The sequence below is a fragment of the Priapulus caudatus genome, unplaced genomic scaffold (genome assembly GCF_000485595.1).
Source record: "Priapulus caudatus unplaced genomic scaffold, Priapulus_caudatus-5.0.1 Scaffold3037, whole genome shotgun sequence".
NCBI classification, from domain to species: domain Eukaryota; kingdom Metazoa; phylum Priapulida; class Priapulimorpha; order Priapulimorphida; family Priapulidae; genus Priapulus; species Priapulus caudatus.
Genome location: NW_014580098.1, coordinates 5,462 through 20,847, shown reverse-complemented (window position 1 = coordinate 20,847; position 15,386 = coordinate 5,462). Strand labels below are relative to the sequence as shown.

General features: G+C 46.9%; 1 protein-coding gene across 1 annotated transcript; it reads left to right on the top strand.

Annotated features, from left to right (window-relative positions):
- Positions 1-2,488: 2,488 nt before the first annotated feature.
- LOC106819250 (melatonin receptor type 1C-like) lies at positions 2,489-6,619 on the top strand. The gene is made up of 5 exons (XM_014823896.1): positions 2,489-2,603; positions 2,884-3,027; positions 3,610-4,016; positions 4,966-5,245; positions 6,534-6,619. Exons 1-5 carry the CDS (start codon positions 2,489-2,491, stop codon positions 6,617-6,619), a joined length of 1,032 nt encoding a protein of 343 aa, XP_014679382.1.
- Positions 6,620-15,386: the final 8,767 nt, after the last annotated feature.

The window sequence follows — 15,386 nt, the reverse complement described above, 5'->3', positions numbered from 1 at the left end:
TGTGAAGAGCGAGGCGTTACACACGTTCATGCACGCGGCGCCGGTAAGATAACACAGTATCTTCGACCCTGTCAACGCTTCCTGCTTGAGAAATCCTACAGTGAGAAACCCCGGGAAAGGGGCGTGTAGATCATTGATCTAGCAGTCATGTATCATTTCAGATGGAAAAAAATGTGTTTATCTCATGGGGACTGGAATATAGGAATTATTATCGCCGCATTTATATTCTATGAAAAATGCGGTTTGTAGAATTAATATACAATTTTAACGGACAGAAAATATTGAGTGATACGAAAAATTGAATTCCAGTTTATGGAATGCTGTCCCCGTCTTCACATTTACCTACGTCACAGTCGTCAAAACAAATACACGTTCATAACCGTATAAGAAACTTACAAGCCTATTTTTAGATTCATATAATTATATCATGATTATTATAGGACGGAATAAAGAGCATCGTTACGATTACACTATAGATCTACACTAGATCCCCCGTCACACTAGATCTACACTAGATCCCCCGTCACACTAGAGCTACGCTCATCACGATCGCCCCACGCTCAAAACATTTGGCCGAGCGTGGTGAGAGCGTGGCTAATTGGGTCCCAGCGCCGATACTACGATCTAAGTGCGTCTTTACCCCGATCTCATTGCGCCCAACAAGCTTTCACCATGCTTCATACCACACTCAACACCACGCCCGCATCACGCTTGCACTGCGCCCGCTGCGTCTTTATTGCGACCAATCCGATCGCATTGCGTTCAAACGACGCTTTCACTGCACTTAAGCAACGCTCACCGCGCCTCAACTGCGCGCCAGTCACGCTCCTAGTGCGACTTATTCACGGTGATGACGGACAATGATCATGGTACGGCAGCAGTTGTAATGCAGGTTTTTTATGCGCATGACCGGTCGTGCTCAAGAGCCGAACGTGCGTCTGGCTGCTGTGTGCGCAGGTCGTGGAACAACGCATTAGACATGACAAGGGAAACTCTTAATCGGGTTTTACCATGCGTGTGTCTTTCGGCAATGCCTCTGTCATTTGTAAGCGCGTAAGGTCGAAAGAAACACATCGCCTGGGGTGGCTAAGGTGACGAGGGACCCGCGCGTTGTTGCATGCTCATATACTTTAGCATAGCGCCAGGGAATAGCGGGTTGCTGCGGCTCTGAGATCGGATTTTACTGTTCAACTGTCTCTCGTCTACGACCTTGACTTTGTTAAGCATATATAAGATCGGCCAAAAAACATTGCCCTGGGTGGCTAAGGCGACGACCGACCCGAGCGCCATTGCTCGTGTGCTTTATCATAACTGCAGGAAATGGCGGGATGTTACGGCCGTAATAAGCGTATAAGATCGGCCGAAAACGATTTACGTCAGTAAATAAAAGACGGAAAATATTCCAGATCTTCTGGAGACGTGCGGAGGATTGTAGCGTCAGATATGTCTGTGCGCATGCTCACTATCAGCTAACAGAAATCACATTTTGTTAATTATAACTATTTTGTTAAATAATTATTTAAAAAATCAGCGGGCATACTCAGGAATATTTTTCTATGAAAATTATTTGAGAAAAGTTGCGATAAGTTGAGGTACATTGAGGTATATTTCGTTCGAACTAATATTTAGATACTGCATGAGCATANCCGGTCGTGTCACGAGCTGAGCGTGCGTCTCGCTGCTGTGTGCGCAGGTCGTGAAACCAACGCATTAGACATGACAAGGAAAACTCTTAATCGGATTTTACCATGCGTGTGCTTTCGGCAATGCCTCTGTCTTTTATAAGCGCGTAAGGTCAAAAGAAACACATCGTCTTAGGGGCTATGGTGACGAGGGACCGCGCGTTGTTGCTCATATACTTTAGGAAATGCGGCAGGGGAATGGCGGGCAGTTGCTGCGGCTCTGAGATCGGATTTTACTGTTAATGTGCTCTCGTCTACTGTGACCTTGACTTTGTTAAGCTATAAGATCCGGCGCGGAAAAACATTGCCCTGGGTGGCTAGGCGACGACCGACCGAGCGCCATTGCTGGTGTTGCTTTATTGTAGCTACTAGCCGGGATAGCCCGGGCGTATGCCGGCAGAAATCAGTGGCGTTACGTCAGCATGGTGACGCTCTGGGTTGAAAGCGAAAATACCCCAAAAAATGCTAACTATTATCTATCCATTGCGATCCATCACTGAGTCTATCATCCATCCATCGCATTCCATGCAATCCCATACCATCCCATCGCACCGCACCGCATCCCATCCCATACCATCCCATCCCATCCCAATCCATCCATCTCAGTCGCCATGCGCACGCATTACAACTACTGCCGTATCATGCTCATCGTCCGTCATCACCGTCGTCATCGTCGCCGTCACAGTCATCGCCGCCACCGTCGAGATTGCTAACAGCGCAGCAGACGTGACTCGGGTGTTGAGACTTCGGGCAGGTCGTGGTTCGTGCATCCGTGGGAGTTGCCTGTATGTAGGTACACTGCTAAGATGAACAGCACATCGGTCAGTAACAGTTCTACAGACGTCTCGCCCGACCTGCCGAGGACAGGGGTACCGTTCGGACAGATGGTCGCCTACATTGTCATACAGATCTTCTCCAGCAGTACGTAAAACTTCGTGTCAGTTCTTTAGTAGGGAAACATGGGTAGACATCGTGTTATTTAAGAGAGGTTATTTTGGCGGAATGGCGGAGCGCTGGTGATTAAGACACGCGAATCGCGGCACGTGCGTTCGTGTGTTTATTGCGCGCATTGTATGTGTATCGCTCGTGAAACTAAACGCAATGGTTTTTTAGCTTAGGTGTGAACGCGTTTACGCGCACGCGCGCACACACTCGCACACACGGAAACATCTCTGTATGTATGTATGTGTGCATGTAACAGGTATCGGCGTCGTCGGCAACATTCTGGTGTTGGGTGCTGTACTAATGTACAAACCACTGCGAAAATCTGGCAACATCTTTATCGCAGCTCTGGCCATCGCTGATCTTTGGGTGACCGGATACATCACACCTATGGGAATTGCAGGTAAACCTATATTCATTAAATTTGCTTAATTAATTTAATGCGCAGTTTGAATTTAATCGCGCTATGTTGTTGTGGATATAATTGCTAACGTAAATTTATTTTTCAATGTGTCTCGCTAGTGATTCTCGATTGACCAATCTAGTGTAATCGTAACGGTGCTCTTTATTCCGTCCTATAATAATCATGATAATATCATGATTATTTAGATGATTATTTGTGAAGACAGATTATAGATTCATATAATTATATTATAATTATATGAATCTAAAATCTGTCTTGTATGGTTCTTATACGGTTATGAACGCGTATTTCTTTTGACGACTGTGACGGAGGTAAATGTGAGGACGGTGATAGCATTTCATACACTAACTCTGTGTTGAATTCTATTCTTCGTATCAGTCAATATTTACTGTCCGTTAAAATTGTTTTTTAATCCCACAAACCGAATTTTTCATAGAATAAGCAGCGATAATAACTCATATATTCCAGTCCCCACGAGATAAACACAATTTTCCATCTGAAATGATACATGACTGCTAGATCAATGATCTACACCCCCTTTCTCGGGGTTGCTCACTGTAGGATTTCTCAAGCAGGAGGTGTTGACAGGGTCGAAGATTCTGTGCACGTTCACGGGAGCCGCATGCATGAACGTGTGTAACGCCTCGCTCTTCACACTTATGGTCATCAGTGTCAGTCGTATGTTCGCCATTTGCTACCCCAACGTCTACGGACGCGTGTTCACGTCGAGCAAATGCGTCGCCATCGTCGTAGTCACGTGGTTTGCCGTCTTCGTCATGAATCTACCGGCGTTCTTCTACGACAACAGCTTCTGGTTTGAGCCCCGTTCGCAGTCGTGCCTGTGGAATTGGTACACGAGCCCGCTACACCGCCACCTGTGGGCAGCGCTCTGTCTAATATCGCCTGTAGCCGTGACAGCCATCTGCTACATGAAGGTATTCATCCACGTTCACAAGAGTAAGCAGCGGGTAAGTACTTTTGGGTTAGACTGGCACTACTTCTAGCGCCATTGCGAGTCTTGTTACTCCCCGCGCGTACGTCTGCCCGTCGACGCCATCTCAACTATGACATTGTCCCAATCCCTTTAATTCAATTCTACCTTCCAATTGAGTGCGCAGTTCTTGCTGTGGATAGTAACCGCATAAAATTGAGTTTATTGTGACTTTATTATATCTCACAGAAGGAAATCCTACATAACGTATTCTCGCACAAACAAAAATTATAACTGGATAAAGGCAACGCGCCTAACATGCCCTTCATAATGCCTCTCATTTCATTAGTCATGTCTGCAATCTCTGCATTAGTAGCTAAAAGGGGCAGGTACCCCAAACTCTTACTACCAAAATTACTACCAAAGTCTTAATGTTTCTCTACTCATATATATATATATATATATATATATGTGTCAGTGTGCGGCAGCATGCGTGCGGTGTACATGTATGTTGCAGAGGAGCATTTGCACGGCATTTACAGAAAATTGTCGGCAATAATAGGCGAAGGAGAGTAGAGAAACATTAAGACTTTGGTAGTAAATAGATTTCGTATTTATTTAGCATTATATTTTATTGAAACGCTCCAAGTGCCTGTGATGTGGACAGTAACCGCATAAAATTGAGTTTATTATGACTTTATAATGTCTCGCAGAAGGAAATCCTACATAACGTACACTCCGCCACTCGCACAAACCAAATTATGTTCGGATAAAGGCAGTGCGCCTAACCTGCCTTCATGATGCATCGAATTTCATTAGTTATGTCTGCAATCATTGCATTAGTAGTTAAAAAGACAGACACTGCTATTCGACGTCAATCTTTGGTAATAACAATAGTTACGTTTCTTGCATTCTACCCCGAAGCTACTCGGTTATTCGGCGGTACCGTAGCGAGAACGGGGTAACATTGCCTTTGTTCGCTACAGGTCGCAGCTGCAGGTGCGGTCCAGCCGAAAACGAAGACGTCTACGGCGTCGACCGAACTCGCACGAACCCTCTGCACGATCTTCGTCGTGTTCGTAATCAGCTGGACACCGATGGTCTTTGACTTCTACTTCGATCCCAACTACGACTGGCCGGCGCCATTTTTTCTCTTCGCGATCTTTATGGCGCACTTCAACAGCTGCGTCAACCCGATCGTCTACGGCGTGACCAACAGGCAGTTTCGTGCTGGCTTCAGACACGTTCTGTGCCTGGGCGGGCGCGGTAAGGATCAGTCCGCTAGCATGCAAAACACGTCGCATGTTGGGTTGAGAAATTGGCGCGTTGGGGATCAGGCCGCTACCATGCAAAACACGTCGCATCTTGGGTTGAGAGACGGGCGGCTGACGCCCCGCAGCGGGATAGCCTTCACATCTGCATCTAGCAACACGGTTACAGTAAACGAAAAGGTTTAGCATCAAAATAGATGCCGAGTAGACCCTGTTCAATGATACCGTTGCCACGGTAACCGTCGTGCAGTTAGAAGCCTTTTTTACTCTCCCGCGGGTATATGAAATCCCGGAAGACGAGACACCTATTCAATTCTTTGTAAAATCCTGTAGTTTGCCTCAAGTAGTAACGGCCTCAAACGGCCAAAATATATCTCTGGGGGATGCATGGCGTCATTAAAAAGTTGATTCAGCGGTGTTTGATGTGATATTGTCATACGTTGGCAGCCGGTCTAAAAAATTACTCGCGGGCGCCGCATTTACGCATAAAAATCTGCACCCGTTTTAATGTCCTGGCTGTGTGGCCTCCGATTGGTCAACGGTCGACACTTTAGATCTTCGAATCAATATTATATTATACGCAGTGGCTACGCGTCCGGTCATCCATTACGAAGCTGATATAGGCTTGATAATAGGCTTGATAACCTGATAGTCACGATTAGGCCACGCCCCTGTTCAAATCGTTGATTTTACTGGATTTACGATTGCTTCAAAAGTTACAAAAACACTTTTTGTTTGTTAAAATATTTGAAGGTAAGTAATATTATGGTAAAAACTTATTGTTTATTGTTTTTTACTGAGAAAATATAGTTGGGTTCACATAAGAAATATATGGCCGGACGCGTAGCCTGGGAGCTGCGCGTCCGGTAACCGGCCACGGTCTATATTTATTATATAATAGGCTGTATATAATTGAATATTAAACTAACTCGCGCTTGTTAAATGTATTTCCGTAACTTGCATTTATATACTACTACTACTACTGCTACTCAGCGGACGCATCCGAGATAAAGTTCACTATGTCATGCCATGAATATTTGTCCATCATCAGTGTCTGCATGTCCGTTATGTCATGCTGGATATCCCTTGCAATGCAGTCAATGTAGTTCAGTGGCCGTCTTCCTACGGTTGGGCAAGGCAGTCTCAAGCAGATCACATCAGATATGATTTGGTTTTTGGAACGAAAACAGTGACCAACAAAACGTGTTCCGCGACAAGCTACAATGGTAGAAATGGGTGGTATGTCTCCATAGATCTCTGCTTTTGTTTTGTGTTCCCGCCAGCTGATGTTCTGAACTCTCATCAGAAGCCGAGTATATGTGCCATCAAGCCGGTCCTGCAGGGACTTCTTTATGGTCCACGTCTCTGATCCATATAAGAGACATACTCTTATATGGATCAGCATTTATATATATAGATGTCAATGTATCGCGTGAAAAGAATAGCTAGCGATACGAACCTAGTGTGACGGCGCGGGTAAATCGAGATTCGGGGAAATAGAGATTCGGGGAGCGAAATTCGGGGATAGCGTTCGGTACCGAACACCGAAGCCACCGAAACTGCCGAAACCACCGAATGCCGAATGTTGCAAAGCATTGAGTGCGCAAGGCACCGAGCACGCGAGGTAGTACGGCGCAGTCGAGAGGGTGACTGTCGCGCGCAGTAGACGCGGCGCGAAATAGCGTACAGAGACTAGCATTCGGGTTACGGATATAATGATTCGCGAGTGTAAATAATGTTCGGCGTAGAGTTCGCCGAAGTGTTTGATTCGGTGCCGCTGCTCAGCGAATAGTTCGTTCGGGCATAGATATATACAACACATGGAGAGCTGACATGTTAGTTTTGCTGCCGATGTGGCGTTTGTAAGTGGCGTTACTGTTAGTGGTACTCTCCATTTCCGGTCTTGCTTCCGGCACTAAGCTTAGCAATGCCATAGCATAGGCCAGAGCTTGCTTAGTGTGATGTTAGTACACTACTGTGCAGTGTCGCCCTCTATGAACGGGTTGCTTCCGCTATGTTTGTACTGTGCTACAGTATAGAGCCTTATGCGCATGTGCAAGCCCGCGTAAATCATCATGGCTGAGTAGTTAACAATAAAATATCGTTTGTCACAAGTCAGTGTCTTTGTTGTCATTCCGCTCGTTCATCATGACAGAAGATGGTGTCAGAAGTGCTGGAAAACAGCATTAACTTTTGTTCAGTATTGTTTTCGTATTTTCATCAAAGAAAAATGACTTGCGGAGGTGTTCCATTCCCAAAAAAATTCGATCTATCGGATGCCAATCAAAATCGTGCACAAGATTGGGAACTGTTTGAACAGGTATGGACGAACTATAGACTTTGTTCAGGACTTTCAGAGAAAGATGCGAAAATACAGACCGCAACCTTGTTGACATGCTTCTTGAAGAGCGCTCTGAAGGCCTATAACTCGCTGACTTTTGGGCCGACAGAGGACAAAACTGTCATCAAAACGGTCATGACGAAAATGAAATCTCTCTGTGTTGGAACGAAGAACGAGACCTACAAACGTTACCTTTTCAACCTTCGGGTGCAGAAACCAGGTGAAAAGGTAGATGACTTCTATGCTGAGTTACTCAAGCTTTCTGATAACTGTAATTTTGGACATTGAGAGATTATCTCATCAGAGATAGGCTGCTCATGGGTATCAGGGATCTGGCTGCTCAGAAAAAGCTGTTGTATGAAACGAAACTCACGTTGGGAAAGGCACTTCTCGTGTGCCGGTCATATGAAGCCACGGTCTCTAGACTTCAAGAAATCGGGAGAGCTGCGTCCAGTCCCTCCTCAGGCGCTCCTGCAGATGTGGGTGCAGTCGAGAGGAAGCCATTCAAGAAGCAATCGAAGCACATGCTGAAGAAGAAACACGGTGGTCATCATAGTCAGGGTAGTCCAGCGCCACGTGGTGATCCTTGCCAGTACTGTAGAAGAGGGCCTGACGATCGAAAGTTTTGTCCAGCTAGAGACAAAAACTGTTCCAAGTGCGGGTACAAGGGACATTTTGGTCAGGTGTGCAGAAAAAGTGCGTACCAGTCTCAGTCGAATTCGGCATCGGGCGTACATGAAGTCACTCAATCTGACTTCTTTGATCGTGTTGATTATGGAGATGCATTTTTCGGCTTGGTGGATCAGCAGGGTTAAAATTCCAAATCCGATCAGTGGATTGTGAAGCTTGACGTAGATGGCGCTCCGATCAGTTTCCGTGTCGATACCGGTGCAGATGTAAACGTTTATCTAGGTCGGTTTACGAGAAACATTTCAAGCATAGAATGCTGTTCCCTACTCGCAGGACGCTCAGAGGTCCTAGCAGGAAGCCATTACCAACTCTCGGTACATTCCAGTGCACCATTCAACGTAGCAAGGGAGGAAAACCTGTGCAGACAGAAATTTACGTAATCGAAGGTGGTGCCTCTGCACTACTAAGCCGCTACACTAGTTGTGATCTCGACATTGTGCAACTTAATGTGGGTAGTATCGACGACTACCCCCAGCTTTTCAAGGGGCTGGGTAAAATGCCGCATCCATACAAGATCAACATGCGGGAGGGGGCTGAACCATTCGCAGTTCCCGTACCTCAACGGGTAGCTATTCCGCTAATGCCTAAGGTGAAGGAGGAATTGGATCGCTTATAAACTATGGGTGTCATACGCAAAGTGACACACCCTACAGACTGGTGTGCGCCTTAGTGGTGGTTCCAAAGCGTAATGGTAGCATCAAGGTCTGCTGTGATTTCACGAAACTCAATTAATCGGTAATACGTGAGCGTCACCAGTTGCCCACCGTCGACCATGTCCTGGGTCAGATGGCAGGTGCGAAAGTTTTCTCGAAATTGGACGCTAACAAGGGGGTTTCATCAGATCAAGTTCGCCGAGGAGGAGTCTTAACTTCTTACCACGTTCATAACTTTATTTGGTCGTTACTGTTACCAGCGTTTGCCATTCCGGATAAACTCCGGACCAGAACATTATCAGTGTCAAATACATAGCATTCTACGTGGACTCGACGGCGTTGTGTGCATCATGGATGACTTGGTAGTATTTGGAGAAACGGTTGAAGAACATGACGATCGCCTGGAGAAAGTTCTTCAGAAGCTAGCCCAAGCGGGGTTCACACTTAATCGTGCCAAGTGTGTCTTCAGAGTTTCTGAAATAGCTTTTGCGGGTCACGTAGTCGGGCAAAGTGGTATCAAGGTAGACCCTAGTAAAGTCGAAGCTATCTCCAAGCTGCCTAGACCACTCAATGTCCAGGATCTGTGAAGATTTATGGGCATGGTGAACCATCTGGGGAAGTTTCTCCCAGACCTCGCGACGCACACAGATCCTCTCAGACAGTTGTTTTCTGTGAAGAATGACTGGGTTTGGTGTCCGGTGCAGGATAACGTTTTTCGGAAGATCAAGGAGCTGATCTGTACTGCGCCAGTGCTCATGCTCTATGATCCTTCTCGCGAAATACGCGTCACTGCGGACAGTTCCTCATATGGACTCGGGCCTGTTATCAGGCAAAAGGATTCGAACGATCAGTGGAAACCGGTGGCCTTCGCATCTAGATCGCTCGCTCCATCAGAAACCAGATACGCTCAGATCGAGAAGGAAGCGTTGGCTTCAACCTGGGCATGCTGTCGCCTTGAGGACCATCTTATTGGGCTCCGTGTTACGCTTGAGACGGACCACAAGCCGCTCATTTCGCTAATCGGATCGAAATCTCTGGAGGAACTGCCGCCACGTATACAGCGTATGCGTATGCGACTCATGCGATTCTCGTATAATATCGAGTATGTGCCTGGAAGCAAGCTCTATATCGCGGACACTCTTTTGCGTGCGCCGACCACACCTGCCAAGAAAGGCAAGAATTACGATCTTTGTGAAGAGACTAACGCGTATGTCAACCTCGTGATTGACAACGTGCCGGCTACAGACGTTCGGCTGCGACAGATTCGTGAACATCAGTTGGGGGACGAGCTATCCCGGCAACTGCGTACGTACGTGGAAAATGGTTGGCCTGCCAAGTGCCAACTTACTTCTTTGCTCCAGCAATACTGGGCTTACCAGGCAGATCTGACCATCGTTCAAGGTCTACAACTGTATCTCTCTCGCATCTTCGTGCCCTCGTCTCTTCGTCTGGAGATGTTGGATCGTCTGCACGAAGGGCATTAGGGGATTGTGAAATGCCGTCAGCGCGTTCTACAGTCGGTTTGATGGCCGGGCATTTCCCGTTAAATCGAGGACCTTGTGAAAAATTGTCGCGTTTGTAGCAAAGCTGAGCGAAATCCGATGGAACCGCTTCGTCCCTCAGTTATGCCTACCAGGCCTTGGCAAAAAGTCGCGACGGATTTGTACAAATTCAGAAAAGATCAGTATCTGATAGTAGTTAATTACTACTCGCGATTTATAGAGATGGCGCGACTCAAAGACTTGACCAGTCAGACTACAGTCACCCATCTCAAATCGTTCTTTGCTAGGCACGGGGTTCCGGAGACTCTTATGAGTGATAATGGTGACCAGTACACTGCAGATGAGTTTGTTAGATTCGCACGCGACTACGGGTTCCCGCATGTTACCATGAGTCCTCACCAGAAAATGGGGACGTAAAGAGAGCGGTAAAAACGCTCAAAGGTCTGCTTAGTTCAGCTGCAGACCCCCACGCGACGTTGCTGTGCTATCGTAGCACACCTCTGGCTTGCGGGTTTAGCCTAGCTGAACTCTTGTACAATCGTCGTATCAGGACCAAAATCCCTATGGTTCCTGAGCAGCTGCTACAAGCTGTTCCTGATCCCGTTGTTCTCCGTGGAAAGGAAGAGCATATCCGGATGCAGTCGAAAATCAACTTCGACAGGTCTCATCGCGCTAGAGATCTCTCTTCGTTGGAAGAAGGCAAAGAAGTCTACCTGCCAGGCCGTCAGGAGACAGAAGTCGTCGACTACAAGGTGCATGATCGGTCTTATGTTGTGAACGCACCTACAGGACAATTCAGGAGAAATCGAGTCCAGATCAATAGGCTACCAGAGACAGACTCCCCGGACTCTCCGCCTCCAAGGTTGGAATCGCCTCCATCATGGGAGATGAAACCTGCTAGTGGTGGCTCTAGTGTCACAACCGAGCCTCCCACGTATGTTACAAGGTCTGGCCGTGTATCAAAGCCAAACCCAAGATGTGCAGACACCTAAACTCCTGCGTTCCGGGTCTGCATTGCAAGCTTAGTATGAGTGTAGGCGGATCGCTGTTCATTGTTTGCAGAGTCACAACCGGTGACTCTAGTGTTTTATAGATTCAAGGCAGGACAGGTTACTAGCCTTTCTATTCAGAGTTCATGGCAGTTATATTTTGCCAGGTTTACATTAGTCCTCAGGTTTTGGACTTATTATCCTACTCTTAGCCTCACTTAGTACAGACGTTGCTAAGAACTGAACTAACACCGAGTTATATTAGGCTTGTTTGTTTTCAACAGATTCAATTCATTATGATGCTCAAAATGAGTGAGACCACATTTAGTTAAAAAGTTAACAGTTGGTTTATTCGGAAGTATATGTGATTCAATTGACAGATTTCAATACAGTCTCCTATTTATCTCAAAGACTCAGTGGACTGTCTATCAATCTTAAAGAAAGGGAGATGTAATGTTGGCACACTACTGTGCAGTGTCGCCCTCTATGAACGGGTTGCTTCCGCTATGTTTGCACTGTGCTACAGCATAGAGCCTTATGCGCATGTGCAAGCCCGCGTAAATAATCATGGCTGAGTAGTTAACAATAAAGGTGGCGAACAACCGTATATCGCGTCCATAGGCAGCCGGCCTGGATAAGCATCGAACAGATATTAATTAAAAATACTCACACTGTTACTTCGCTTACACAACATACACTTTATTCATGTTAAATAACTACAGATTCATGCTCTACGCTACGCTCGAAACTTTTGCCAGCTCTATAATGCGAATTTCTACAAAGTTGTCTGACCACATTTCATACACAAAAATGGCCGACCGGTGACCATGGCTACGCCACTAGCTGGAATCGGTACAATTATACAACAAGACCAATTTTACTTCTAATGCTTTCTAGACGTCCCCGAGGCATCTAACTTGCGTGCATAATGCAAATTATTGCAATCTAGTGCCAAATATCAGCTAAAAAAAGCCAAAAAAGGCATTTTCTAGAGTCGAAATCGAAATAGTGCAATGGTGAACAATTGCGGAGGCTTACTGTTGCATGCCTCCTTAATGAGCAGCGGAGATACGGATCGACTTGAAATTTTAGATAAATGATTTAGACCCTTTCCCTTATACGGGTACCAAATTCCAAATGTGGCATGACTCCACGAGCTGAGAGATCACTCTTTGAAATGAGCCCCCATAACACAGAAATCAATGGAAATTAAGGTTCGCTTCATGCGGTTATGCGTAGTGTTAGAACGAGGGTTAGGGTTAATTTCAATCAATAAAGTTAAGATATTTTGATACTGTTAGTGTTAGGAGTGCCACAATAGAGCGAAACAAGGATAATTATTTATTTTCTGGCACCAAATGTGTGTAAAATTTGTGTATTTTAATGTAGATATGTAAATACATGTACATATGTACACGGATATGTACATGTTTACATAAAATACATGTATAAATGTCATTTGAACATGCATGTGACTAAAAACCATGCTATAGGACGTGCATAACTAATTTTCATTAACATAAAACTCAATGATTCAATTTCCTTAGCAGAACAGCTCTCCTTACCAGGCAGTTAAAGGTGGTGAACAACAGTAGATCGCGTCCATAGGCAGCAGGCCTGAATAAGCATCGAACATATATTAATTAAAAATACTCACACTGTTACTTCGCTTACACAACATACACTTTATTCATGTTAAATAACTACAGGTTCATGCTCTATGCTCCGCTCGAAACTTTTGCCAGCTCTATGATGCGAATTTCTACAAAGTTGTCTGACCACATTTCATACACATGTAGCGGTGGCACCGGACCCTCGGGTTCCTAGCAGGGTGGCTCCCTAGGAACCGGAGTGTGGGTGATCCGTGTTTGTGATTGTATAATTCTTTGTGATGTGCGCTGTCTTTTAGTGTCCGTTTTCGTGGTGTTTTGCTGGCTCATCAATTAACGATGTAGATAGTCGAGTCCCTGCATGGGGGCAGCCATGTTGGGTTAGCCACCCCTTCTAGCGGCCTTGAGTGGCGCGGGCCGTGTGAACAGCTAGGCCAGTGCCGTGTGAACACACGGTACGCAGTTCTGCGCGGGAATCGGTTGAGGGAGGACTAGTAGTGCAGTTCGTCCCGGTAGCCGAGTTAGAGAGGACTCGTCAGGTTGTATGTCTAGCCACGTCCACTCCGTGCGTATGCATGCTGTGGAGTGGCCTGTGAGCTGTGTGTGTGACGGTTATAGTGACAATTAGCGTACGAGTACCCGTGGTGAGGTACTGTACGGTCACGGTCGTTTGGCGTGTGCCTTGCCTTGGTGTGAGAGACAGGCGCGTCGGTTAATTGGTGAGTAGGCGTTGTCGTATTGTCCTTGTCGTTGTGGGGTGAGTAAATAATACAGTACTAGTAGTAGTCAAATATTAAATAGGTTGGTTTAATATTCCTAGACTAGAGTACGGGTATTGAGAAGTATTAACTCTCGTGCATGGCTGCACGGGAGGAGAGGCCGCCGGTTACTGTAGGCCTTTGCACGGCTGCGTTCATATAGTTTATTCTATTTGTTTAACCTCTGTGCTTACCCGGGGTGTGCACTTGTTATTCAACGTAACGTATAAGGCCGGCAGGCAAGGTTGGGGTTACCCCGTTGTGGTGTCTGTGGTGTGTGTCGCCCCTCGTCTGGCATATGGTTGACTAACTCTACGACGCACCGAACCGGAACACGGCAGAACGGGTTATTGCAGGAGCGCAGTAGCCTTGAAGCGCTCGAGTGGCTAGCGGGGTCCAGATGGCGACGATACGGCCAGTTTCAACGCCTCCGGGCACAACAGGTGAGTTATAAGCACTAAGGTTGTTGCTAGTCACTAAGTGTCGACCGGTGGCGCCATCGGGTGTCGCCGGGAGACACGAAACGTTACAGTGGTGCCGCGTCAGTGACCAGTGTAACTTCATCTACACTGGAAGGTGCCAGTTGCAGACTCTTTGTAATAATGGTTGCATTTGATGCCGTGGTTTGCCGGTTGCGTGTTAGTCGACGCTTGACGGGAGGACGGCGTGAGATGCCGCCTAATGGTGCTGCTCGTGGGAGGTGACATCTAGGCGTGGTAATTTACCTGTCCTTGATTTTTACAGGGTCGGTGTCCAGACACGGGTTGGTGGGCCGGTGGGGGTTAGTTTGACTGCCATCGTCCCTTACTCCACGTAAAGAGCGGGAGTTGGTAAAGTTTTCCCCCACGTCGTCGTGAGTCGGTAACTTTGTTTGCTCCGCTCGACGACGAAGCAGCAGCAGCACGCGCTGAATGGTTGCCGTCGGTGGCTCAGCTGTTTGCCCTGCTCCACGCATCATGCGTGTTTCTTGTTGGGTCTGTGTAGACCAATGTTCTGCTCGCATAAGGTAAGTAGACGATATGGCGGGTTTCGGGCACCGTGAGGGTAGCCCAGTGCTCTCTCACCGATAGGGAGAGCCACACACAAGCTCTGGAGGAAGGGTTAGCGCAGAGTTCGCGTTTACCTTCCCGATGTGGAGGTCGTGAGTGGAGGGTATGGTTAGTTTACCCCCCTCATGGGAGACTTTCTAAGGGATTATGGAGTTTTCTTCAGAAATCTGGTGTAGGTTAATGAGGGGTGTTATTAAGGGGAGCCCTTCTCGGTTAAGGTTGTTACTCGATTGGGAGGCTTCTATAGCGGTTGATTGAGCTAGGTCTCTTTGCTGGGGCGAGGTTGATAATGAGCGACGAGATAACGGTTGGTGGGTTTAAGCTTCCCCAGATGGTGTAGTGAGGGTTGTGACCGTAGATAACCTGAATGTCTACGGAGGTGCGAGTGATAGGGTAGACGCAGAGGTGGTTGGTGGGTCTGGTGGTCCGGGGAACGTGGCGGGTCAAGGTGCACATGATTCGCGCGTCGCGGATTCCCAGGCGAAGGTTGACACGGGGTCGGACGAGTATAATGGCTCAGGATTTTCTCGTTCTAGCCGCAATG